The following is a 27,533-nucleotide window of genomic DNA, read 5'->3' on the forward strand; positions in this document are numbered from 1 at the left end:
TATACTATAAATACTTATTTTGATTTCATGCATGCTGTAAGCTTCATACAGTGCATTACAGTGCTGCAGTAAGTCTCCCCAGCCTTACTGACCTTGGTCTGACATTTTTTACCTTTTGGATTTAGTTACCGGTATTTTAAACATGGAGGCTCAGCTTTACATGGCGTGCCCTACCTTGTGCACATGGCATGCAAATGCAGTCTGTCTAGAGGTTCCCATTTTTTTTAATACACTTCTTTCCCCATCAATGCATGTTGATGTTTACATAATTTCCATGAGCCAGTCCACTTCTTTTATTAGGGCTTTTGATCGTACTACTGAAACGGTATAGAACTTTTTTGCCCCCATCCACCATTTATGATATGGCTGTATGTCATTTGGGCAAGGGCCATTAACTTAATATAAGGGAACTTCAGTGCAATAAGTACCTAAATACCTTTTACACCCAGAAGACATTTTTCACTAATGATGAAGAGGTAGTGTAAGGAGGAAGAGTTTGTCCATTTAAGTCAATCATATTAACTTGTAAGGGTTTTGCGACCTAATTTCTATTTATAGGGCTAACAACGGTAACATACTTCCTGCCCTAGGACAACATAATTAACTCACTGTACTGCATCCATAGGTGTGCATTGTTGTCTTCGTAGCTTGTTCTGATCCCAACCACAGAACACCTCGTTCTCATATCCCTCCTTCTGTAGGCCACGTTGGTTAACCAGGCAGGGCTGATAAAACTAAAAGGAGATTTTGGTGTAGAACAAGCAGAGTGTGTAGGAATTTATCAACATAAATTATTTGAGACTGGTATCCAAATTGACCCTGAAGCAGACGCTACCAGGTAGCTGTTGCTCAGTATCAAAGCATAGGATAGTGTGATCCCTTTCATGAGCCAAGGTGCAGAATCGACGCACACCACTTCTTGCTACCATACCAGGTTATCTCCGAGTCAGGCATAAGCCAAAGATAAGATAACCTTTTAGATTGTGAAGTATTGTAATTCAAACTTTCTATCATGTGATGCAGAAAAGTTCCTCTTGGTATTAAAAAAAAAGTTTTCTAATCTAAAATGTATTTTGAAGTGTTTTAAATATATTTATTTACATTATATTCTTAGGTTTGAGCATAAAACCTCATTTGATCTTTATGATAATGCAAATCCATTAAAGAGTAATATTTTATTTCTTTTTCTTGAATATAGGATCCCTTTCATTCAAAAGAATTTCCTGGTTATCAAAAATCAAAAGCCTTAAAACATTTACAAGTCCCCCAAACCCATACGATTTACCAGAAAGGTAAGGTTAAAAAACAAAAATTTACACAGTGGGCTTAACATCGTAACTCCAAACATTGGTAATTTAAATTTTTTACTGTTGTGCCAAAGTTAAATTAAAAGCATGCATTTGTCCTGTGTCCTGGACTTTCTCAGCATATATATTGCACTAACTAGGAATAATCTTAAGAGAGTAGTGCAATAAAGAAACTGAAAGTAAACCCATTGGGTTATAACTTTTGTTTAGTTTCTCTTTGTTCACCATGATTACTACCGTCAAATGATATAAACTGTAAAAAAGATTTGTTTCTCGAATTATACTCAATTGCTTGTAAGAACATTAAACATATTCAATCTCTGCAAAAAATGTATGCTTTTTCCAAGGCAAGCTAAAAGCTAAGAATAAAAAAGTTAAGGTTGTTTAGAAAGAGGATGTTATGCCAAAATGTATCTGTACAAATATTAGACATTAAAAATCATCAGCTTTTAAATAAGATATGATAACTGAATTTAGTAATTTTTCTGTTGCATCTGTTACCAGATTGCAGCACAGCTTAAAAAATGGAACTTGCAGACGCACATAATTAAAATGCTGAATAAGTACCATTTATTGTTTTGGATATGTTTTACTTTTTCTGCAAAGTGTTTTTCAAAGTGATTTTGCCACTATTGTTAAAACTTTAAAACCATTGTCCCTAAAAATTAAGGAGCTTATACCTTACCTGCCTAGCTGCCAATGTCACCAAACTCCTCTGAGACCTAGAAAGAAAAGAAAGAATGAATGCTGCTCAAAATTTCTCTGCATTTGATATTTTCAGTAGTGTTGGTGGTGGTTGGAGGTAGTGTTGGCATGCTTGGGGGTTCCTCTGCCAGCTCCTACGTTGTCACAGAACACAGGGGTTGGTAAAAGAAACCACAATGCGCAACAGGAAGCCAGGAATTAAGTCAATTTGGCAGTGTGCCAGGTGCTGAAGTGGTGGAAGTGCATTGAACAATGTTAGAAGCATTGCTTTGCAGGTTTTAAAAATGGCAACAGAGTCACTTTAACGTATTAAGGAAGTCTCTTCTCACTGTAATTCACTGAAGAATGCAGACTTTCAGCATTTTCTGCAAATGTGTATAGATATTGACACACTGGTATCATTTTATCTTGCAGTTATTGGACTAGTGAAAGGTAATGCTCATATTAACAATGTTTGCATATCTGTTGAAATTGGATTTGTAAAAGTGTGATCTTCTTTTCTCAGCGGTTTCATGGAAGCCTTAAACAGCATGAACATTCAATTAACAGCAGATATGCAATTTTAATACGTGTGTGCTTGAGCTCGAAATTATTCACTGAATGAATTGAAAAACGCAATTTGAATGTTATAATACAATAATCAAATTCTTTAAATTTCATTTTTGAAATTAAATAGTATATTAGGCTCATGAACTAGTTAGAAGGTGCCAAATATAAAGATGGACACATATGAGCATTTAACTTATTAAAAATAAAATTTAATAAAAAAAAAAACCTTTTCTGAGAGAAATGTGCAGGCAGACATTGCACATTTCTAATTCTACAAATGCTAGTAGTCTGGCTGTCATATTGATTTTCTTGTTCGAAATTACTCACTGTTAGACTAAAACAAGTATGAATTACTTCTAGCATTTCCATTTACACAAACTTTCTATTTTAATAAAGGCCCTGATTTAAACAAAATTCTGAAAGTTTACCAAGACTGGAGATGAGAGATCACCATGGGAGGTCATCCAGCAAACCTCAAATGGTTCTGGTCCACGTTTTAAAACATTTGCCAACTTTGAGCAAGTAATTTTAGGAAATCAATTTTGAGATTTGATGGATCACCCGGTTTGACCCATGATAGTCGATTTTCACCAGTCTTGGAGAGCTTTAATATATCAGGCTCAAAATTTATTAAATGAAATCATCAGCCAAGCAGCTAAGTTTAACTTTGAAAAAAAATAGTAATGGTGGTCCTCATATTTATTTTAGCAACAGTTTACATAAAAAAATATACATTTACATAAATATAAAATATCCAGTTACCCTGATGCTCACAATTCATGTGCTTATTGTAGATTAAGCTTTTCAGCAAACTACAACTAAATATAGCGTCTTTGTTGATATGGTCACCAACTCCTTATACATTATCACACAGACTGTTTTTTCTACTGTCATTTTAACCCCTTAAAGTTGACCCCCCCCCCATCTAAATCACAAAACATAAAGTACCAGCTTCCTCTCTGTTTGCCTATAAGAAAGTGATATTATTTCAGTGGGATTCCCACTCAGTTCCCAGTATCTTCTGGGAAAGCTCCAAATCCCAAATCTTTTGAGAAGTATTTTCTACACTGTACAGGAGCACATTCTCATGTGATTTTGGGATCCTCCACTTTCACATGCAGGGTGATATAGGTGGGAAGCCACAGTATATATTTTTCTTTTTTTTGGGAGAAGGGTAGAATGGATGGGATGGAAACTACTATATAAGGCTTTTTTTGCTACACACCACAAAGACCAACTTAAAGATTTAGGTGTACTATAAAAAAGAATAATGTAAGTGTTCCTTTTTTTATCTGGTAACATATATGTTTTTAAACATAGAATTGTTATGACATTTTTTATTATTGAATATTTTATTATATTATGTTGTATTTTTAGTGCTATTTAGCTGGCCAAATTGCCTTTTGATTGTACAATCTACTTTAGATTTGGATACAACTATACTGCCAATTATATTTAAAACAATCTATGCCATTTATACTACGTCAAGTTCTTATTCTACTTAGTTGTCAGAAAACCCTAAAGAAATTGTAGAGTCAGAATGAAATCTTTGTGTCCATTATTTACCTTTAGAAACTAAAAATCAAGCAATCGTTGCAATATGCATTTACATCCTCAAATGCCTTACAAAGCAAGGGGATATCCTTGTGCTTATAAATGTTTAAAATTGACTTTACTTACCTTGCATGGGTTAGTTCTAAATCTTTGTTTTGTATGTTTTTCCCTAAAACACCTGCTGGAGCCGAAGATCCATTCACTGGCAAGTGCTGAAATTTTACCAGACCATTTGATTTTCTAAAGAATAATCTTTTCCGCTAATGTTCTTCCTACTTGGTAAAGCAAAATATAAAACTTAATTATATATATTTTTCTTCCTCTACAGCTGTGTCTCATTAGATTTCAGGCTGTTGGCTGATTTCATTGTAATCTCTGACCCTCCTGCTGATATGATCTGGTGCAAGCTAATAATTAAAATCAATTGCAGGGTAGATAAATAGATTTTTTTTTTCAAGCAACATACCCATGAATTAACTGAGTCTCATACCATTATCAGAATTCTAGTTATCAAATGGAATGTGCTGTTAACTTTTTCTAAACCTACTCTTGTGTAATGACACATCTACAATGTATATGGCTTGGGCTGATGAGGTAAAATAAGCAACAGAAACTATATTACATTACATTTTAACCTTAAAATATACATTAAGGTTGTACATATGGTAATGTCAACCAGGCAGATATAAGACATACATTAAAGCAGCTATGGTTCTATTTATAAATCAATAAATTATATCTGCTTGTATATAGGCAGAGGTTGCCTTTACAGTCTTGCAAGTTGAATAAATTTCTGCATTGTCCAGAGGTTTGGCTCCAAAATGCATAAAAGCTATGTTTAGTAAAAGCACCAGAGATTTAAATAAAGGCTTCAAAACTGCTGATTTTCCAATGCCTCAGCCTTCTTTGCAAAGCTCTGATCTCGCCTTACACGGAACAGATCCACACTAAAACTGGATATTATGAAACGGAAACCTTTACTGAATTATCCAGGGGCAAGCACAAGTTTGAATATAAATTTACCTTACACCAATATTAATATATTCAATGTTTGCAGTTATTCTAAAATTTAAATGAAGCTTTGTAAAACAAATATCACATTGTACCAGTCTCAAAGTATATGAAGTTACCCTCCACAACAAAAAAATGCATTTATTTATTGATTTTGCTCACTTGACATAGTCAATGTACTTCTAATTATTTTATGTCATTGAAGGTATTGTAATATATTTCATTCAAAGCTCACCTATTCCACCTTTTGTATTATTTGTCATCTACATTTTTATGTTGCAGTTCTGACTGTGTTTCTAATTAAACCAGGTGTCATCAGATGGGTGAAAAGAATATTCTTGTTAGAGATGAATATGCAACTGTTCCAAATGAACAGGTCAGGTTTATCTTTTCTAAACAGTTTTATGTGTCACAAACAAAGTATGCAAGGTTACATCTGAAAAATACAACAACCTTAAACACAGTATGAAAAATAAATGTAACATATTGCTCTAAACCAATCAATTAAAATCAAACTAATTAAAATTGAAGTTTCCAAAATAACACAATGTCATGATTTTTATACTGACAACATATTTCAAAAACCTTTTGAATAAACCTATTTCAAAATACAAATAAACCTTTTAAAACAAACCATTCAGCATAGACATTGGGAAATGCAAAAATTCACTTTGAAAATGCTGGAAGGTAAAACCCAGGTTGGAGTCAAATTTTATTCATCACTGCACTATAAACAGTGTTTGAACATTGTGAGGAGTGTTTTTTGTAAAATGTTATTTTGGTTTAGTATAACAGATCCTATAATTTATGTATTTATTTATTGTATTATTTTCTTTTATATTATGATGTTAATTCATCTACAGCTTTGAAACAAGATTGATATTTTTTTCTTTTAAAATATTTAGCTGAGCGTCACCCAGATTCTTAAAGAGTTTGAAATAATGCTTGACCTAGAAATACGTGAGTTAACTTTCTCTTTGTATCTGCTGGTGCTTCTATGTATTTGATATTTTCCTTTTTATACTGAATGCACGCCTTTATTCCCAAGTGATGTAGAAATCATGTTTGCAACTTTGACCATTATTCTGGGGTTTGTGCAACACATCATAACACACAGTTAATATTAATGCTTTGTTTGTAAAGTACCCAAACTGATTTTGGAAGCTTTGTAGTCTGTCATAGGGCACACTAAGTATCAAAAAGAAACAACTTACCTTTTGTTACTATCAAAATGAATTCCACAGTGTCTCCAGGCACATTACTAGTAATGTTACAGTAAATTCAAAAAAAAGGAAGGTTATATACCATACTATAATATTTTAAAGACTTTGTGAATCTGGAAAGTTCTATGATTCTTCCAGTGTTACACTATTTAGGCAGTGTATGCATTACTATCTAAAGATTTTGTGTGTAATGCCTCCTCTTTGTCTCCCTCACTAATGGTGGCCGTATATTAAGTAAATACATACCAAAACAGTGCAAAAAACAGGACAGAAAAATAAAGACAAATCAATAAAAAATAGCTTAATGATAGCAACAGTATCAAATAACAAATGAAAAAATCTTAAGTGAGACTTGGTTTGCCTTGGTTAAGGTTGCTATATGAAGATATTAGTCAGAGTCACTGGGCTCTTTCAAACAGTCAATGCCATTGTCCTTAATAACAGGATGGTATGTGTGGGAGCTCCAGTTTTATCAATTGGCAACCCCCAGATTACTAGTTTTCCAAAATATGGAATTCAAAGAGACCAAAATGGGCATGTATAGAACTTATGGATCACTAAAAAAAAAAGGCTTCCGGGGTTTCCAAGCTTTCCTGATGCCTAGAAAACTTATTCTTGGTCTCAAAATGCTCACAATAATGATCCGGCTAGGAATCAGCCACCTACTAATGTGTATGCAATTGTTAAAGCGAAACATAAAATGCACAGCAATGTTGGTTGATACAAATATAGGAACTTCAATCAACAAAATATACAGTACATGAAAATAATGTTGTTAGTAGGTAAACCCCTGTAGTAATCTAATAATTGGTTAGTACAAATTCTAGCAATTACAATATAGCAAAACAACATAACAATAACATATGTTATATGACACATATAAGACAATGTAGGAATGCATTCAGGAATATCTTATTACCTGTTAAGATGTAAATGGATACCCCAGGAGCCTTAAGGGAACAACTTGGGATGAGTGAGTGAGATTTGTTAGTTCGATCCAGCGGCGAATCGGGCCGCTTGCCAAACATTTATGCGAGAATGGCCTTGTAATTCGCCATGATGTTCTCACTGAACGAACGAGGGAAAAAGCAGGGGGCGGGAACACCAACTATTTCCGGTGGGAATGGCGTGGCTAGGAGCAATCATTTGCTCCCAGGGTTCACAGCAAGTAGAGATCTGAGCACAGGCATATATACAGGGAATGAGGGAGGGATTAGTCGCTCCATCTTGTGTTCTGTGTTAAGGATAGAAACAGGGAGAGACATGGATTGTGACAGGTTAGGAGCCTTCTGTATATATACAGATATAGCAGTTTTTGATGCTACCTGGTCCTATGTACCAAAGAAGCCAGTTTTCTAAAGAAAAATGTTTGTCCTACTCTCAAAAAAAATACTGATATTTCAGTCTTTGATACCTCTTGCTATTTAGCAAAAAAGCCAGTTTGCTACAAAAACATTTCTGTCCTGCTATATAAAAATTACAGATATTTTAGTGTTAGGTAAATAGCAAGAGGTATCAAAGAAGCCAGTTTGGTACACTGTCTGTCCTACTATTAAAAAAAAATACAGAGATTTCAGTGTTCTATATCTGTTCCTATTTACCAAAGAAACCGTTTGGTAAAGGTAAAAGATGAGTGGTAGATGCAGGGAAAGGCATGGCGTTGGGCGACCTGCCGCATCTGGCAGGGGGCATACTCCCGGTGAGTCTGCCACTGTAGGACGGCAGCAGCAAACTGTTGGAGGCAGCAGCACAAGTGGTCAAAAAGGTCTGAGATGTGTGCGGAGCACCAGTACACTGGTAGATGTATTGAAAGGGCAGAATACAATCCTACAGCCACGTCATGTGGAGAATATTGTCGACTGGGTCTCAGGGGCCTCAAGTGCAGCAGGCTCTTTTTCTGCAGCAGACTTCTTCTGCAGCCGCAACCAGCACAGCAGTGAAAGGAGCAAAGACAGAAGTTAGCATGGCTAATGTGCTTGTACTTCCCGTTTACTATTCCTTGTTGTTTGACGAACAGTCTGAGGATCTGCACATTTCAGGGCAGGAGGCAAACTTTGAGACCCTTGGAGAGTGTGGTCAGCACTTGCTGGGTGAGGGTTCTTGATCAGTGGCTGCATTTGCAGATGTTGGCTTGGATGAAAATGAGGATGATGATGACTGTGATGTCACCTGGGAACTACCGGTGCGTGTAAGGGTTAGCAGCAGTTCTGAAACAGACATAGAGGAAAAGCGTCAGCAACTGCAGCAACAGACTGGGGATGGAAGGGGCCGCAAATCTGCCTCATTTGAGTCCCAATAAAGCACACAGACAAGTGAGCACAAGCAGGGGAACAGTCAGAGACGATGTGACCGTGGGGGAGATGGAGCTAGAGCAGACGCAGGGCACCCAGCAGAGGCAGGCAAAGAAATAGAGCAGCAGAGTGGTTGCACGCACATCTCCAGTGTGGTCCTTTTTCACGCTGAAAGACGATGACGGGTGCCTAGCAATCTGCATCCTGTGCCATAGGCACATCCACAGAGAACAGGCGGAATCACATTTCAGTACAACATCCCTGCTTTCCCACATGTGCAAGAACCACAAACCAAAGTGGGAGCAGTACTTGCGTTCTCTTGAAGGAGGTGCAACCACGTCATCCTCTCTTCTTCCACCTACATTGACTCCTTCTCCACCTCCACCTCCAACTGATATTGCTACTACGTCTAAGGAGGTTGGTGACAGCCAGACTACTAGCAGCGATGAAGTATCAGCTTCTGCCCGCAGGTTTTGTGGCGTCGGATGCAAGATGGGTACTCCAGTGACCCCTTCAGCTCCCCTAGCTCCCAGTCCCTTCAGCCCATTCTACCAGAGTTTTGCGCAAGGCATCAGGCTATGGGCCCAACCAACAAACGAGTCATTGAGCTCAATTTGCAACTAGCCAAACTAGTGCGACTTGGCCTTGCAGCTACTGCCATACAGCATTGTGGACTCTGCTCCCTTCCGTGACCTGATGACCCTGTGCCGAGCAGCAGGCATTACTTCTACCGTACAGCTGTACACATTTTACATTCACATGCAATGGGTAACCTCACCCAGGCATTGGCATTCTGGGTGTCTAGCCAAATCCGCGTCACCATGGACAGCTGGACAACCAGGAACGGAGTGGGACGGTACCTGTCCTTCACCGCTCACTGGGTGGCCTTGCATAGCTCAGTGGACAGTAGTCTGCAAGAGGCATTGCAGCACCTGGTACCGCCAACCCCTCTCTTTTCGACACTCCTCCTGAAAGGCCAGCAGTGGTGGACACTGTGGTTAAACTGTGGTACACTGATCCCCTACTGCCGCCGTGGTGCTTAGCAAGATCCAGCACCAACAGAGGCTGCCACCGCATAGACTAATTTGTGACACTGTGACTATAACTCCACCCTGCACATGCTCCAGCATCTGTGTGAGCAAAAGCTAGCCATCCGCCATTGCTTGGTCAGCATGGTAAATGGAGGCAGCGGGGCACCTGGTACAGCCACACAACTAAGCTATTTTACCAGTGGCTGCAGATGGAGACTTTGTACAAGGTACTGGCCCCCTTCGAGCAGGCCACAAACGTTGTGAGTCGGGAGCGGTCAGGCTGGAAAGATGTCATACCCATCATCTTTCTGCTTGATAATACCCTGTGTGGGCTGATGGAAAGTGGCGATGGGAGAGGAGGGAAGAAATGGGGGAGGGGAATGAGGGTAACATTACACTCCATAGTGCACAGCCAGCATTAGGAGGAGCAAAGGGGGACACTGGCCAGCATCATTATTTTCAAGAGGAGGAGGAGGAAGATGGTGATGATGAGGGAGATTGATGAGATGATTTGCTGTCACACCCCAGGCATTGTGCCGGCGATGGGACATTAGGAACTGCTGCAGCTTGAAGAGGAGGAGGTGGCTAATGGGCAGGAAGATGTTTTGACGCCTACTGGGGAACAGCAGGAGGATGAGCCCAGGGAACCCCTCTTTTATATGTGTGTCCACATGTTGGGATGCCTACGGAGGGAGCCCTGCATTTGCATCATCAAAAACCGGGATGAATACTGGTTGGCCACCCTTCTGGATCTCCGCTACAAAGACAAATATCAACTGTTTCTACCCAACCCGACGCAAGAGAGAGAAAAGATGACCCGCCTGAGCAGAATACTATGACGCCGGCTATGTGAGGTATTCAGCGCACCACATTCTACGCAGGGAGCTCAGGCTGACACTGCCTCCACTGAATCCTTCTGTAGCAGCAGTTGTGGCAGCAGGCCACACACATCCAAAAGTCTAGGCCAAGGCAGGGGGGATTTTCTGGATGCCTGGTGAAACCTGATGCGGCCACCTCAAACAAGTGAAGTGCAGGGGCATAACCATCGAGAACGGATGAAGTGCATGCTGCACAATTACGTTGGCTCTTTTCTGGCTGGTGGTGGTGTTGACGACAGCAGTTATGAGGAGGATGCCTGTCCTTACAGTAGTGACGCCATTAATTTTTGGGTCAACAGGCTTGAAATCTGCCCGCAGTTGGCACAGTAAGCTTTTTTGTGCCTGGCATCCAGTGTTTTGTCCGAAAGACCCTTCAGTGCCACTGGTGGAGTGGTCACGGAAAACCGATCTCGACTGTCTCTGGAAAATGTCAGATCACCCCACCTTTTTGAAAGTGAACAAAAGGTGGGTTACTAAAAACTATCATATCCGCACTGCAGATGTCACTGATTGACTGACACAAGTACTTACTAGCCAACCAAGATGCCTCTGTGAACCAACACTTCTCCTGTGCTTAGTCTGAGGCTGCCTATCACCTACACCCTGTCAGCAGAGCCTGCCTCAGTTGAATTTTTCCGCTAGTTATCGCAACGTCCAGGGTTGGCATTCATCGCCAATGTCATGCTTGCCATTGTGCCAACTAGCAATATACTTTACATTTCTGCTGATTCTGGGAGGCCGACAAACTGCAGATGAAAACCCCCAGTACTGCCACACTGATGGGCAAAGGCAATGGTACCTAACTTTTCAGCTAAGGATTGTAAGATTGAGGGTTGGCATTCATGTCATCCACTTCATGATGCAAACTAGCAATATCATCTACCTTCCTACCACTTCCGGCATCACAGACCACAGCAACAGTGCTGGCGCACAAAACATCTTGGACTGGCCCTTCACAAATTTCAGGTATTTGAATTACACACGTCTGGGATGGACTACACCCAGCTCTAGATGCCAGTTACTATATGCATATATTTGCATTACACACTTTGAGGTGGCATTGACGATGCACTACACCCAGCTGTCCACTACCAATGCCATCCATGCTCCATCTCAGGGCCCACTGCCTCCTCCTCCTGCTGTTGCTGCTGCCGCCTGTCAGTACTCCATTCTTTAAAATTGTATTACACATTTCTGGGTGGGTGGCATTGTCAATGTACCACACCTAGCTCTAGATGCCAGTTATCAGTGCGTTCACCACTCCATCTCAGGGCCCACTGCCTCCTGCTGCCGCTGCCGCCTGTCAGTACTCCATTTACTAAAATTGTATTACACACTTCTAGGTGGGTGGCATTGTCAATGTACTACACCCAGCTCTAGATGCCCATTACTAATGCAGTCTACGGTCCGTTTCAGGGCCCACCTCCTCCTTTTGCTGCCGCCTGTTCGTACTCCATTTACTAAAATTGTACACTTCTGGGTGGCATTGACGATGCACTACACCCAGTTCTAGATGCCAGTTACCAATGCGGTCCCTGCTCCTTCTCAGGGCCCACCACCTCCTTCTCCTGCTGTTGCTGTCCCACCTGTCAGTACTCCATTCACTAAAATTGTATTACACACTTCTGGGTGGGTAGCATTGTCAATGTACTACACCCAGCTCTAGATGCCAGTTACCAATTCGGTCCATGCTCCGTCTCAGGGCCCTACCTCCTCCTCTTCCTCCTGCTGTTGCTGCTGCTGCCTGTCAGTACTCCACTTAATAAAACTGTACACCTCTGGGTGGCATTGACGAAGCATAAACCCAGCTCAAGATGTCGGCTACCAATGCGGTCGCCGCTTCGTCTCAGGACCCACCGCCTCCTCCTTCTGCTGCTGCTGCTGCTGCCTGTCAGTACTCCATTCACTAAAACTGTACACTTCTGGGTAGCATTGACAATGCACTAAACCCAGCTCCAGATGCCAGTTACCAATGTGGTCCATGGCCTGACTTAGGGCCCACCGCCTCATCCTGCTGCTGCTGCCGCCTGTCAGTACTCCATTCACTAAAATTGTATTACACATTTCTGTGTGGGTGGCATTGTCAATCTACTACACCCAGCTCTAGACGCCAGTTACCAATGCGGTCCCCGCTCCGTCTCAGGACCCACCGCCTACTCCTACTGCTGCCGCCTGTCAGTACTCCACAAAAATTGTATTACACACTTCTGAGTGGCAATGACGATGCACTACACCCAGCTCTCCAGAGGCTGACCATAGCTGACCAGAGGCCACACACTGCGACTGCTCTCGCTGACCCACACTCCATCTCTGGTCCGCCGTCCTTTTGTCTAATGTCACCGTGCTACTTGTCTGCATTTTTGGAGTTGCATTCCAGGTCATGATGCTAGCTAGCAATTATTATTATTAAACCGGATTTATATAGCGTAAACAATTATGCAGCTATATAAATTAAATAGAACGTACGTTAAATAGCAATTCATTCTGTTTTGTTTTGACAGCAGACACTGTTGCTAGTGGGTTGAGTTTACCCTTTCTCAATGTCCTAATGTTTATGCTCCCTTCTGGACGCTGTCCATCACGCAAAAATCCTATTTGCCTGCTGTCACTTTGCCTGCCATTTTATGGAAACCACAAGGTCTTGGAACTTTGGAAAAAAATGTCACAGTAAACATTTGACTACTAAGATGTTAGGTATGTCAGAGCTACTTATTTTTAAACAGCCCAGTATCTTTTTGTGGTATTTGCAAAGTCGATAAATATGGCATCAACCAAAAAATTTAGGAAAGTTAGAGTGGCAACACATCCCAAAAAAATGTAGTAATTCATGTTTTTCTATACACTGTTTTTAAAAGCACCAAGGGGAATTTGCATCACAATTTGGGGCATTAATATCTTTATATGTCCATCAACATATAGGGAGTTGGAAGCTTTAATGAGTGAAGAGCATTATGACTTAGTTGGCATTGCTGAATCCGGGCTTTGTTCTTCACATGACGGGGCTGTCAAAATTCCTGGTTTTACTCTCTTTTGTAAAGACCGAGTCAAACGAAAGGGTGATGGTGTTTGTGAGAAGTCATCTGAAAGTGATTGTAAAAGAAGAAATTGCTGGTGGAGCAAGCGATGAGGTTGAGGCATTATGGGTGGAGTTGAATGTGGGGATGCACAATACACAATTAATTATTGGAGTCTGCTATTGGCCCTCCAGTGCTACAAAAGAAATAAAGATTCGACAACTAGCACAGATAAAAAAAAGCAGCAAAAAGTGGAAATGTTTTAATCATGGGCTATTTCAACTACCCTGACATTGACTGGAGTAATGGTGTACAGGAACAGCAAAAGCGAGGAAATGTGTTAATTTAATACAAGATAATTTTATGGTACAGTGTATAGAAGCCACTGTCTAGGGCAGGGGTGTCAAACTCTTGCCTGGGGGCCAAATATGGCCCCCAACGTCCATTTTTTGGCCCCCAAAGGAATCCTAAATATGAACTGCAGCTGGCCGGGCCTCTGAATTGAAATAGCGCCTCTACTACAATTCCTGGCATCACTTGCGTCTATAGACCAGCGGGCTTTCTGCTTTTGCGTGGCCTCGCATTGCAAATAATGCCGGGAATTTTAGTAGCGGCGCTATTTTAATGAAGAGGGAGTTCCATCAATGGGCCACTCATAAGATTTAGCTCCATATTGGCCGCATCTGCCATTCCAGCACTCCCCCTCAGCTGTACTTTTCCTTGCTACTCCAAGGCATGGACTTGAATGGTTGTATTTTCATAGAAGAATATTGTTATTATTATTGTTAGCCTGTGCTAAAAGGTTACCTTTGAAAGTTAACTCAGAAGGCTACAAATAAACAAAGAGTCTCTTTCTCTATTATAAGCTTTTTCCAGATTGAATGTGAAGCAAAACTTCTTTGTTTCCATATGAAAAGGGTTTATATTTAATGAGACATGTGACAGGTCCTCTTTAATATTGATGTGAAGTACAGGGGTATGTAATATTAATATGTATCTTTTTAAATGTATTTGGACGCTGTAGAAGCTCTACACAGTCCTGAAAAATAACCCAAATTTTTCCCCCATTGACTTTAATAGTGTTCGAATTCTACGTTCGACCACCCAAATAATTTTGGTCTATTCGAGCGAATAGCTGGCGGATCGAATAGTGAGCTATTCAACCAACACTAATGATCACCCTGTATAAATATATAAACGGTCCATATAGAGAACTCTCTTCCTCATTATTCACTTTGAGATCATTACAAAGAACAAGAGGACACTCTCTGCGTCTGGAGGAAAAGAAGTTTAAGCTCTGGATAAGGAAGGGATTCTTCACTGTAAGGTCCGTGAAAATGTGGAATCGACTCCCTCAGGAAGTAGTTTCAGCAACTACTATAGATTGCTTTAAAAAAGGCTGGATGCTTTTCTAGAAGCACAGATTTTAACTGGGTATTAAACCTTAAAGTAAAGATAACAGACTGTTGATCCAGGGAACATCCAATTTCCTTCCTGATTCCATGAGGCATATCTTTTCTCCTGTTGAAGCAAATAGTACCAGGGTTTTTTGTTTTTTTTGCCTTCCTCTGGACCAACTATGTCCATGGAGTTTTATATGTGGGATATGTTTATTTCCCTAGTGGTTAAACTTGATGGACGCATGTCTTTGTTCAACCTAACCTACTCTGTAACTATGCAATAAACTTTGTTCAGTGAGTGGATGACTTACTGATGTCTAATTAATGACTTGCACGAGTCAATGATTTATCCAAACAAATTAAAGATTCAAAACAAAATTAAAGATTCATTGGCAGATTCTATTAAAGTTTAAACAAGCCAACGACCGTTGTACTTATTGTATATTATGTTGAAAAGGAGATCTGTTATTGTAGCAGTGGTTGTCTCCAAGTTAGGTATACAGGCCAACTCTTTTTGTGATTGGTGTGGAATTACAATGATAGATGCAGTTGTTGATGGATTTACCTCTGGGAATTAAAATAAGGGTAATACAATTGGTAAGTATGCTTTTTTATTTTAATTTTTTTCTTTTTTTGGTCTTTGTGTGATTGTAATTTTGACTTTAACTTTCTCCTAGCAGTTTGTAAAAGTTTATGTACTCATTTTCTCTAGGGTGAGGGGGTGGATATCTAGAGGACCCTTTTTAAAGAGGGATTCCAGTAAGTCATGTGCACAGGTTGGGGGGGCGAAGGCAGATTGATGAGGCTCTCTTCCCCGGATTTAGTCCTCCCCCAGTACTGGTTAAAAGCAAGGGCCTGCTATGACCAGGAGTGAAAATTGTTTGACTGATAATCATACAGGGTTATTCTTTAAACAATTACTTTGAATATGATTTCTAAATCACTGTGAATTTTTATATTGCAGTGGTGGAGGAGTATTAAGAATTTTACTAATACTTGCAACAAAAATCCTATCTTCCATAATTTGTAATCTATATTCATTCACAGGTTAGAAAGAGAGAAATGTTTTAAATCTATTTTTGTAAACAACAACTGTAGCATGAGCTCAGCACAGCTGGTGCATCATCATTAAAATGTAACATTCAATTTTTGGCACTGAATGAGAAGCTCTTGTTTTGGGAAACTTGAACTTATTTTGGAGATTTTTTTTTTTATTTCCAGAGTTGGCATAGAATAAATCTTATGTTTTCAATTATCTGCTTCACTGCATAGGTTTCTAAATTAGATTTTTGATGCAACTTGTGTGTAAAGTTGATTACATTGAATGTTCTGGAAAGAAACAATGACAATGGCATTTCTTTACTGACACACAATAGTTTAGAGACAATGAATATTGCTCAATTTAAACAAAGATTCTATTTTCTGCTTCTGGATTTCTGCAAAGGTTTATCGTGACTGTTGTACTGTGTCTGTGTGCAATTTCAAGCCTTATTTTAAGATGATAAACTGTTTGGGTCAGAGAATTCATGCTATTTTGTACTGAACATACCAACAGTTCTGAGTCAACTCCTAGCTACAGGAATCACTGAGTGGATAATCAATAAATTGTTTTTTGTAATTGTATTTTAGGAAACCAAATACTGCAGCATTGAAATGGACTTTTCTATTAAATATTAAATTCAATTTTAATATAAATATATCTTCTGATAAGCAACCCCTTCCCTATTTGTTGTTTTTCTTTTTACATTTTTAAAAAAGGAATGGATCTTTCATTTCTAACCCTGCATATGGTGCAAACTATAAAAGCCGCTGTATTCATCCTTTTACTTTTTTAAAAGAATTTGCATTCCAATTAGTAAGTTACATTGAATTGAAGAAAATACTTTTTTTCAAAGCATTCAAAGGTTCAATAATAAATTCTTTATAAAAATATTCAAAACATTTTTAGAAATATTTTTATAGGAAAATACACAATATAGGCCTATTTAGCTGTTGCTAGCTATTTTAATATATCTATAATCAAGTTAAAAGCAGAACTAAATCCAAAAAATTACAAATTACGATCCAGCAAGTTCTTTATTGCAGAGGGGACACAGCTCAGCATTTCTTCGATATGTGAAGACCAGACAGTTAAGTATGTTTTATTGTAGATTGTCTGTCCCTTACTGCAATAAAGATCTGATCCCTATTTTTCAAAATTAAACTTTAGTTTATCTATAGTGTATAAAGTAATATCTTAATTTTTTATAAGGAACCTACACTCGTCTTGTTAGTGCCTAGTTGGAACCCACTTTTGTCTTCAGAAATGCCATAATGCTTCATGGCATAAATTTAATAGGGTGCTGGAAACATTCCTCAGGATATTTAGTCTATATTACCATAATAGCATTAAACAGTTGCTGCAGATTTGAAGGCTGTGCGTCCATGATGTGAATCTCCCATTCCACTACATCCCAAAGTAGCTCTTGCATTGAGATCTGGTGACTGTGGAAGCCAATGAGACCAATAAATTCATTGTCATGTTTAAGGAACTGGTTTGAGCTTAAGGGGTGCAAAGTGTGTCAAGAAAGTATCCTCCATGCTATTACACCACAACCAGACTGAAGCAGATATTGAGACTCGTTAAGCCATGCAATATTTTTCAATGTTCAGCTGTTTAATTGCAATATGCCCATGCAAAATGTCTCCTGCTGCTGTAGTCCATCTGCATTAATGTTTGATGTGTTGTGCATTTAAAGATGCTTTTCTGCACACTTCAGTAGTAGCAAGTGCTTTACTGTTGCCTTTCTATCGGCACAATGCAGTCTGGTCCTTCTCCTCTGATATCAATGAAGCATTTTTGCCCAGTAATTGCTTTTATAGTCATTCTCCCCCAACCTTAGAGGTTTTGCATAAAAATCCCAGCAGATCAGAAGTTTCCAAAATACCCAGACCAACCCACCTCACTGCAACAACCAAAGCATGTGCAAAGTCACTTCAGATGCTTAGTTTGAACTTTAGTAGGTCTTTTGAACAATGTCTGCATGCCTAAAAGCACTTCCATGTGATTGGCTGATTAGATACTGTATTTGGTACCTAATAAAGTGGCCATCAAGTGTATATGATTGATCTTACACATAATTTCTCTTTTTAACAAAATTGTCAGTTTAGAAAAAATATTAATAACCTATATATTTCACGTAGTTTAATTTTAAGTATTACGAACATTTTGAAGTTTGATCACATTTGCAATTTTAACTCAGAAAATAGTGTTTGCACTTGTCTTCCCAACATAATTACCTTCATTTATTTTTTTATCTTTTCCTCCATTTTTAAAGGCAATTCGCTGGATGATGTTTTCCATCTTTATTAATTACTTCAAATAATATTCTAAAAGACTAATCCTCTAGAAAAAATTATGTTCTTCTAGGTATACATTTTTCTACAAACTTGCTTCTCAGAAGGATAATGTAAAGAAAAAAAAATCAGATATTTCCTAGTGAGACATGCCATATATGGATGATTGCTTTTTCAAAGATTTATTATATTTAAATCAATGGATAGAAATCCTCATTACCAGTTACTCATTAGTACATACTTTTTTTCCCAAGGATCTTCTTGCCAGTCCAGTAACATTGCAAATGCTTCTCCCTCCTTATCTTTCTGTATCTTTACAATGTTGGCAATATAATTACTTATTCACTTAAGCTGCATACACGCGTGCAATAATTATCGTTGAAAAGGATCTTTCCCGATCCTTTGCAACGACTAAGGACTGAATGATGCATGAATGAGTGCTGTACGTACAGCACCGTTCTGCTTTATGGAGAGGCGAGGGGGAGAATGACGGAGCAGCACCCCACTGCGCCCCCCCCCCCCCCTTCACTTGCCATGACAGTCGTTTGGACGACGGACACTGTACACATGCCAGATTCTCCTCCATTATCGGACGAGAACTATTGAAACGTGTGTTACGTAGTACGTAAGGAGAAAATAATTACCAATATATGAAAAAATGCCAAGGAGTACACCAGGGAGCTGGTCAGTATGGAAGTAGTAGTGCATTCCCTATAAATATAGTTTCTGTAGCCTCTATTCAGACTTATTAAGTAGTCATAAGAATAAATTGGCACCCCTATCTAGCTACAACTGAACAAGAATAATCAGTGTTTTATATTTCTACTGTACATTGGATGGTGTTAACTGGCCCCATAAACTTCTCTACATATTTTATTTGTATCAAGTTTTAGTGGGAATTAGATACAGTATGACTAAGGACCATAGCGTTTGAAATGTATTAGCCGTTACTGCTTTGCTGTTCATGTTTCTTTTATGAAATATCTAATAAAGATGGATTATAGGAATTTTGGAGTGATGAATATTTTATGTATTTTTTTCATACAATCTTGCCAGACCACTCACATATATCATGTACTTGGAACTTACTACTAAAATAATACTTTATATAATTGATCTAGGCCAGCATTTCTCATGGCCTTTAAAGTATGTATGCCTTTATTAAAACAGGTTGCTAAGTACCCTCTGGAAGAGGTAGTTTTATTTAATCTCATAAATACCTTTATTGTCAATATTCCCTAACTGTTAATGTTTTCTGAAGAATCTGTCATGTTTTTAATTTAAAAAGTCTGTTTCTACTCATATCTGTTTTATGTTCTCATTATCATTGCTGCAATTGTTTGTGTCATGGCTTCCTACAGAAGCGTATGCCCTTACTTCCTTTCCCTGGCTACAACATTATTGTCTTTGCATCCTTATATATTTGATCGGGGGTGTTTATTTGATCAGGGCGTTTACTCAAAATGTCCTTCTTACTTAATCTTACTTAATCTTGCTTTTCGAATCCTCCTCGGAATTGAATTTAATCTGTGTAATAGGTAATTTCCATTTAAATGAGTGGTTCATATTATTGGTGATGGTTTACAATGCTTATATCGTTCATAAAGCTCATTTTTTTCTGAATCTTCACAACCCTTTTGTATTTAAAGCAAAACTCAATCTTTTCTTCTAGGTACCTTCTGCTAAAATACATTAGGACTGGGTTTACACTTTGCAGTTGTAGCATTGTTGCAATACCACCCATGTGTATGCAATAAGACATGCACCATTTTTAACGAGTTCCACACAATGCTTGGTAGTGCAATGCTTCATGGCACATTACTGGGTATAGGCATACACTTTGCTTTAGTGTGTTGGAGTACCATTCAGAATGAAATAACATGGCTGTATTAACAATACACCATAATTGAAGGGTATGTATGGACACTTATAGTTTTATTGTCTTCTTGTAAAAGTCTAGTGTCATGTGACAGCTGATTTCATTAGGAATTTACAAAGCTAAAACATTGTTTTTGGGATCTGAACAGGAAAATAGGACACTCTTTTGTTATCTATTAGTAATATTGCAAATAATTTTTTTCTTTCTTTTTTTTTTTTTTTGCTGATTTTAGGAAGAAATAGGATGAAAAAAGTGTCCTAAAAGAGTTGGGTATTGGTTCCTGTGGGTTTTTTATTTTGATCTAAACAGCATGTAGTGTAGAGCTTGGCTCTGTATGTGGCATTACTGCATGAACAGAAGTTACATATTCAGTAGCCTTCCAATGGCCAAACATGGATACTGTAAATTTGTGACGTAATTGGCAAGGTATTCTTGCCGTGCAAAATCCAATATAGCAACTTCAAAAAAGTAAGGTATAAAATATTTTTAATGTAATGTGCTCTGTTCTGAGATTATGGCATAAATGAGATACAGTATATGTTATTTTTAAAGCTTTTTTTTTGTTTTACTCAGTGTTTGTTGATACTTTACTATCATTTCCATTATAATCCAGAGTTCAGAAATATACATTTTTTTCTCACTACCATTACTTTTTTTATTTCAAATGCTTTTCTTTCTTGCACGTTTTTTTCTTTTACAATTCTTTGTCTTTAAAATTCCTTTTCTTTATCCTAATACCTTTTCTTACTATCTTTCATTCTTTGTATCCCCTCTTTTTATCTTTTTTTTTATCAAGTGTAACATTTTGTTTTATCATTGTCTTTAGAAAATTTGAACAGCACTGTAGAAATTGCAGATATAAATGGTTCCAGTCCAGAGAATGTATTGGTTGACAAGACGCTGTCTGCAGTTTACAGCTCACATCAAGTTTGGCATTACCCAGGTATGAAAGTGGTGCAAGAAATGAGATTCGCAACATCGGCTTTCAGTAAATTGTCCAAATAAATAGCAATTTAGTACATTGCTACTTTCAAGTCTGCTACAACAGTTTTCTAAGATTAAACCTGCATGCTACTAACTGGTAACAGTTTTCATTTTTTATTTATTTTATGATACCCCATTTCTCTCTAAGACTTAGTTGTTATTTTATCAATTTCCTCATGGCACAAATTAGGTAGTGTACAAACTAGCTTTACTGATTTATGTTGCTTTATTTACCACTGCAACTTAGTTGCAAAACTTTTCTGAGTTTGCAGTTATAGAAATAATGGATTGCAAAATCACCAGAAAAGGAGAAAAAGTATTCCTAAAGTATACCTTCACCTATGTGTAAAGGTGTTTGTTATAAAGACTCTATAGGGCTTATACAGTTGTATGGCCAGTTTTCAAAGGAAAATATAATTCTTGATGAAAGTTGAGTTAAGGCAAACAGAATTACCCTATCCATCCAATGAGTCTTACGTATTAATTTTTGTTACTACTAAATATTGAAATAATATTGGTAGCTATTGTAGAAGACACTTATCAATTTTGGTACTGCTGCTACCTTTATAAATATTCCAAATATCATCTTATTTTGAATTTAAATGTAATGTTTTGTAAAAATAGATCTGCGTACAATGCAAGTCATACTTGTAAGGTTTGGGTTTTCAAGGGGCTGTAATAAAGAAGCCTTTCATTACAGGCAAACCCAGATTGGGATTGCATATTTCCTTCTAATAAAATAGTAGTTGTCTGGCTGTTATACTGATCATTTCATTTAAATAGTTTTACCCACCAACACAGGTCAGAATTTTTCATCACTTGTTGCACACCTGTCCTAATTTGAACCCCTTACTATGAATGTATCAAGCCACGAATCCACTTGACTTTTCAGAAAGGGGTTAGCTTTTTTATTTTTATTTCACGTTCCTTTATAATAGCTGTCCTTGCTAAATACTCAAAAAAAGGAAATGTTAAAAGGAAACCTGTCCTGCGAGCACATAGCAACATTGGACCAAGACTTAGACCAAGTTATCCTGCAGTTCAGCAGACCCACTGAAAACTGTTATTAATATTGGACTTTATAATATACCCTGAGCAGAACTGTTGATTAGAGCAGAGTTCAGGGGGAGTATTGAATAGCTTGGTTGCTGTGAATCTCCTAGTGCTGCAAGTTTTTTTTTTTGCAACCTTTGTTGCAGCACTTGTGTATTTTAAAGACACTAAGAATTTACTGAGGATGTTAGATATTTTGGCAGCCAGACAAATAAAATTTTCAGGAGATGTAGGCACTTTTTTATATTAGGAGAAGTCACACTGTAATTCCACTGCTCTTGAGCTAATGTGTAAGTATGAACAGAATGCTTGCATATTAATGGATGACTATCCTGAATGTTTGCCCTCTCTTCCAACACCAAGAGAACCAAGCTGTCCCTTGGTGTCCCTGGTCACTCCTGTCTTCCTTGACAGCTATCTTCTACCAGACTCCCATGGCTCCTCTTTGGCCACCGGCCAACCACAGATGATGTAACTCCTAGAGAGAGTCACAAGAGGGAGGTGTCATTGTGTCTTTAATAACCGCTTTGGAGATGTGATATATACACACACAGAATCTGAAATAATTTGCAATTTACAAATGTACTTCTTTGGATATACAATGTCTGTATATCATTTTAAAGGGAAAATGTACTAAATAGCATCATACACATGTATGAATGGGAATCTGTAAGTATACCACATTATTTAAAGCCCAATTCTAGCAAAACTTGCTTATCAAATAGGGAAATGTAGCAAAACCTGAGATTTAGTGGCTTTAATTTTTTTTTTTTTTTAGTATACTGACCATGATGGCAATCTTTAAAGGAGCACCATTGTCACCTTAGAAAAAGACTACAGTTATTGTTAATGTTATACTTGTTATTGTTTTTTTTTTCTTGAAAAAATGTAATAAAAACCCAATTATAAAAAAATCAAACTAGTAATGTATGGAGAAGGGAGGTATTCTGTAGTCTTTTACTGTAGAGAGCACAGGAATTCATTAGCAGACAACAACACTAGCAATGTCAATGGGCAATTTATTTTGTACTTTTCAAACAGATAACATAAAATGCTTTCAATGGTATTTTAACTGAACAAAAGGGACCACATAGGATTTTCATTCTTGAGGTTTATATACTCTTTACATTGTCTTGTTTAGTAACTTCAAACTGACTTATAGTTTCTCCTTGTCAGCAATCAGTAGGTGGAATAGTGTTTATTTACAACTGCTGTAAAAAAATTAGTCCAGAATGCCTGAAATACTTTTACAAGGCTCTTCATTTAAGTTATTTTAAATCTAAAGCCCACTTAAAGGGCAAATGACTTATGAGTTGCTGGAAATGTAATCTGTACCAGAAGTCTAACAATGTGTGCTGTTGCAAATGCATTCTTCTCACTTGCCATTTGTATATAGGAACCTTGTTTGAAGCAGCTGGGTTAAAAAAAAATCAGATGATGCATTTTGTATTGAAATTAAAATGAGTTTTTTTTTCCTTTATAATGCAGACTGATAAAAAAGGGTTGCTTCTTTCCAGATGGGACCCAGTGAAAGCAGTGATTGCATTGATATATCATTTTTATTATTTTAGAACATCTGAGTTGTAGTTTTCTGCTTCCGCTTTGTTTGCTGGCACCTGTTGATGAATACAGACTTTAATATAGTCATTAACAGGAAGGATGAAAGGGATCTGCAGATGCTGGAACTTTAATCGGACCGGCACAATGTAATCTACACTTTCATCTTTTTATATTTAATCTGTTTGTTTTGTTTTCTTCTCCTAGAAGACAAAGATTAACAGAACACATGTACACAGTGTTGGTGCCAGCATTAGATTTCGTGAAATGACATGTAGTTATCAGTATCATATGGACTTTAATTACAATGATTAACAACAGAGGCAGCTAGTTCTGTAGCTTTCATGGTCTATAGTAATTGGCTCTGGAATATTCAATGTGATACATCAAGACTATTTTTTGTTATATTTAACTGTAAATGTATTCATGCTAGTCACTTTTTCATAAATTTACAATAAAGGCATTCTGAGTAATTAATGACTACAGCAAAAGAAGTGTAAAATTTTGGATAATGTAAACAATTATTAGTAATCCATATCTATACCATCCCCGTGCCACAAAAACTAGAGAACCCTTTCCTTATATACTTGGAGCTGTTTTTCGGGCAGTTTAAATCTATATATGGTAGAGGCCTAGAATAAATTGTGTATGAAGATAACACCAAAAGAAAGAAAGAGGTTTTTTTTTTTTGGCTCAATCTATATTGTAAAAAAAAATGAATACAAATGTTGTACAATTAATATGTTGAAAAAGTACAATTTTTACTTAGACCAGTTGTAAAACCCCTCCTCCAACTGTATTGTATTCATACAGTGAGAAGGAGTCTTTTTTCTTCAAAGATAGTCAGTGGTGTCTATTAATGCTATTAAGTACATACAGTATGTTATCTCTTGTCCCCTAATTCCCAATGCGTTTCGCCCTGCTGGGCTTCCTCAGGGGATTGAAGGACTTAGCATTTGTATATTCTTGATCGCAAGTACCACAGTAAAATAATTTTTGCTTGTTTTGAGTGGAAATGGCTGGTGGAACAGGCCGACCATGCTTATGTACTTATTGGCGTTTGCTGTTTGGGACACCATGTTTTGGGATCCCTTAAACCTTATTGTAACTCATGTGAGATCTGCAGTGTGATCTAGTTATGGTTTCATATATGGTTGAAATGGTAATATTGTACAGTTTGGGGGCCGTAACACGCGTATGATTAGGTCCATATTGTACGTATGGAAGAGTTTAGATTTTGGACACTTTGTTACTGAAAGGTTGACCTTTAAGCTTTATAATGGTTTGTTACTTTTAGACATCCGTATTTGACATAGTGGTGAGTCTGCATTGTATTCCTATATGCACATCATTGAGCTGTCAAATATTCTTTCTTTTTTACTGTTATACGGTCTTATATGAGTAGGTATACTCCAAGTTCTTTCAAAGAAAACTTTTTTATTACCTATGAGAGAGTGCTGACTCCCATGGGTTTTAAAAAAGTTTTTCTTTGAAAGAACTTGGAGTATACCTACTCATATAAGACCATATAACAGTAAAAAAGCAAGAATATTTTACAGCTCAACGATGTGCATAAAGGATTACAATGCAGACTCACCACTCTGTCAAATATGGACGTCTAAAAGTAACAAACCAATATTAAGCTTAAAGGACAACCTCTCACTAACGAAGTGTCCAAAATCTAAATTAAATCTAAAGATGTTTTTTGGTCATTGAGATCAAGATGTGATTTTGGTGTTCCTCAATTTATTTTTTGAGCCGTGTATTTAGGTTACGTTTATCTTAAATAGATCTTTGGGCCCTCCTGTACCAGGTATTTTGTTTAGTCAGACCAGTGAAGAATATGTATGTGCTTTAGCGGGATTGAGGATTAAGGTAAATTTCATCGCTTCACCTTGAATGGAATAGGTTGGCTTGAACCTGGACCTATCGGAATGTCAACATTATATGTAAAAAGGGACAAAAGTTGTTTTTTTTTTTTATTTATTACGTTTTTAGGCTTTTTTTTCGAAATGTCCCACCTCTTCTGTCTTTACCGATTTCAGTGGTATTGGATTAAAGGGGAAACCTGCAGCCTCCTGAATTGCTTGTGTCATCCCAGGAGACTGCAGGTTGCCCTTTCTGCGCAGGTCCGAGATCAGGCACTGTGTCATCAGGCGCCTTCCCCAAGAGTGCAGAGTGGAATCAGCGCTTGTAGGGAGACATGACACTTGATATTGCGCATATACAGTGTAAGATTGGACAGCATTATCAAGAACCTGGAAAAAAGAAGATAGCAGCTTAGGGCATAAAAGGAGAAAATGGATATCAAGACAACACAGGATTTACTGGGTTCGGTTAATACATAAATCAAAGGCTTTCAACAAAAAAATCGAAGTGATATACACAAAGTACTAAGGTACCACTACTGCAAGTACTATATTAAGCTAAACATTGCTATTTGCAACACATCTATGTTGAAACCATTCAACTCTTTCAGTTCACCTACACAAAACCTGTTAAAATGTGTACAAGTTCTTCTTATTATTAGCCACAGAGCTCCAAAATCCCACTTCCAAGCTTCCACTTCCAGTCACTTGTTAAGTTACAGAATAATAAATCCCAACAGCAATTCTACACCAGAACATTTTATCATGGAGATAAAATCTTCATTGCTCATACATCTTTAATAAAAAATCAATAAGACACACATCCCTGACATTAGCAGTTGTAATGGCAGGTGTATATCATAGGTTCAATAATAAACATAAATGAGCATTTCTAACCGTTGTATCCAACAAATTACTTGGGATAAATATATAGTTACAAACCCTGGTAGACAGCTGTGGAGATAATTGCTTTGCTTTAGTGTTATAATTTATTTCATAATAACATAAGTTACTGTGTTAGGATTGCATAGAAGGCAGAGGTTGAGGATCTAGGGGTCCTCATAATAATTTTCTATAGCTTCTCATAAAATATAATTGCAGCTTTGGTGTGAAAAGTGAGCATTACACTTCCAAAGGTCTAATGCTGCGGAATAACCCAGAATGTTCTAAAGGGGTTTACAGAATAGATGAAGAGGAGTAATACTCTTATTGTTGGTATGGCTATTCCTATTCAAAAAGAATGACACAACCTGAATTATCTCTGTTAATTTGTATAATGCTTTACTGATACAATAAACTTCTGTTTTTGTAGTGGAAATTATTTGCACTGAGAATTTCATGTAGGTTTTTTTTCTTTTTATTGTCATGACCTTTAGAGACACACAAACATAAGTCTACTATTTTATAACAAATGATCATTCACCTGAAGCCACCACTCCATTCTGGCCTCATGGTTATTGCATATTTATACATTAAACCTTAATAAAATAAAGGGAGTTCATCTAAATCAAGCGACTAAGGATAGTTTCCATGTAAACTGGCAGAATGAATATTATGAACTGAAAACAAATGTTTTCAATATAAGTTGCCTATATGCACCATCCTTCATTTTCATTGTCAATTAGTGTGACAAGCTAACACTAGAGGTGTTTTTCTTTTGTCTCCCTTTATATTTGTACTTTATATTGTTAAAAATGTTTTTTAAAAAATGATCTAGGTGTTATCCCAGTCTCCATCATTATCACATTTCTGGTGAACTTGATATAAAAGAAAAAAGAGAAAAATATACTCATGACAATTAAAAGAAAAAAGTATACATTCATACTGCATATAATTTTTACTCCTTTTCAGGGAAATGTTTCTTTAAATACAATGTAGTTTACCTGTTTTGCT

At 37.5% G+C, this 27,533-nt stretch overlaps 1 protein-coding gene across 1 annotated transcript in view; it reads left to right on the plus strand.

Annotated features, from left to right (window-relative positions):
- The window catches only part of LOC140330081 (uncharacterized), a 68,163-nt gene that overhangs the window by 31,099 nt on the left and 9,531 nt on the right, over positions 1-27,533 (plus strand). The window contains exons 3-6 of the mRNA XM_072410429.1: positions 1,199-1,292; positions 5,436-5,502; positions 6,032-6,086; positions 21,005-21,121. Coding sequence (XP_072266530.1) covers positions 1,199-1,292; positions 5,436-5,502; positions 6,032-6,086; positions 21,005-21,121 — 333 coding nt within the window. The remainder of the gene's footprint in view (positions 1-1,198; positions 1,293-5,435; positions 5,503-6,031; positions 6,087-21,004; positions 21,122-27,533) is intronic.

The sequence above is a fragment of the Pyxicephalus adspersus genome, chromosome 4 (genome assembly GCF_032062135.1).
Source record: "Pyxicephalus adspersus chromosome 4, UCB_Pads_2.0, whole genome shotgun sequence".
NCBI lineage: Eukaryota > Metazoa > Chordata > Amphibia > Anura > Pyxicephalidae > Pyxicephalus > Pyxicephalus adspersus.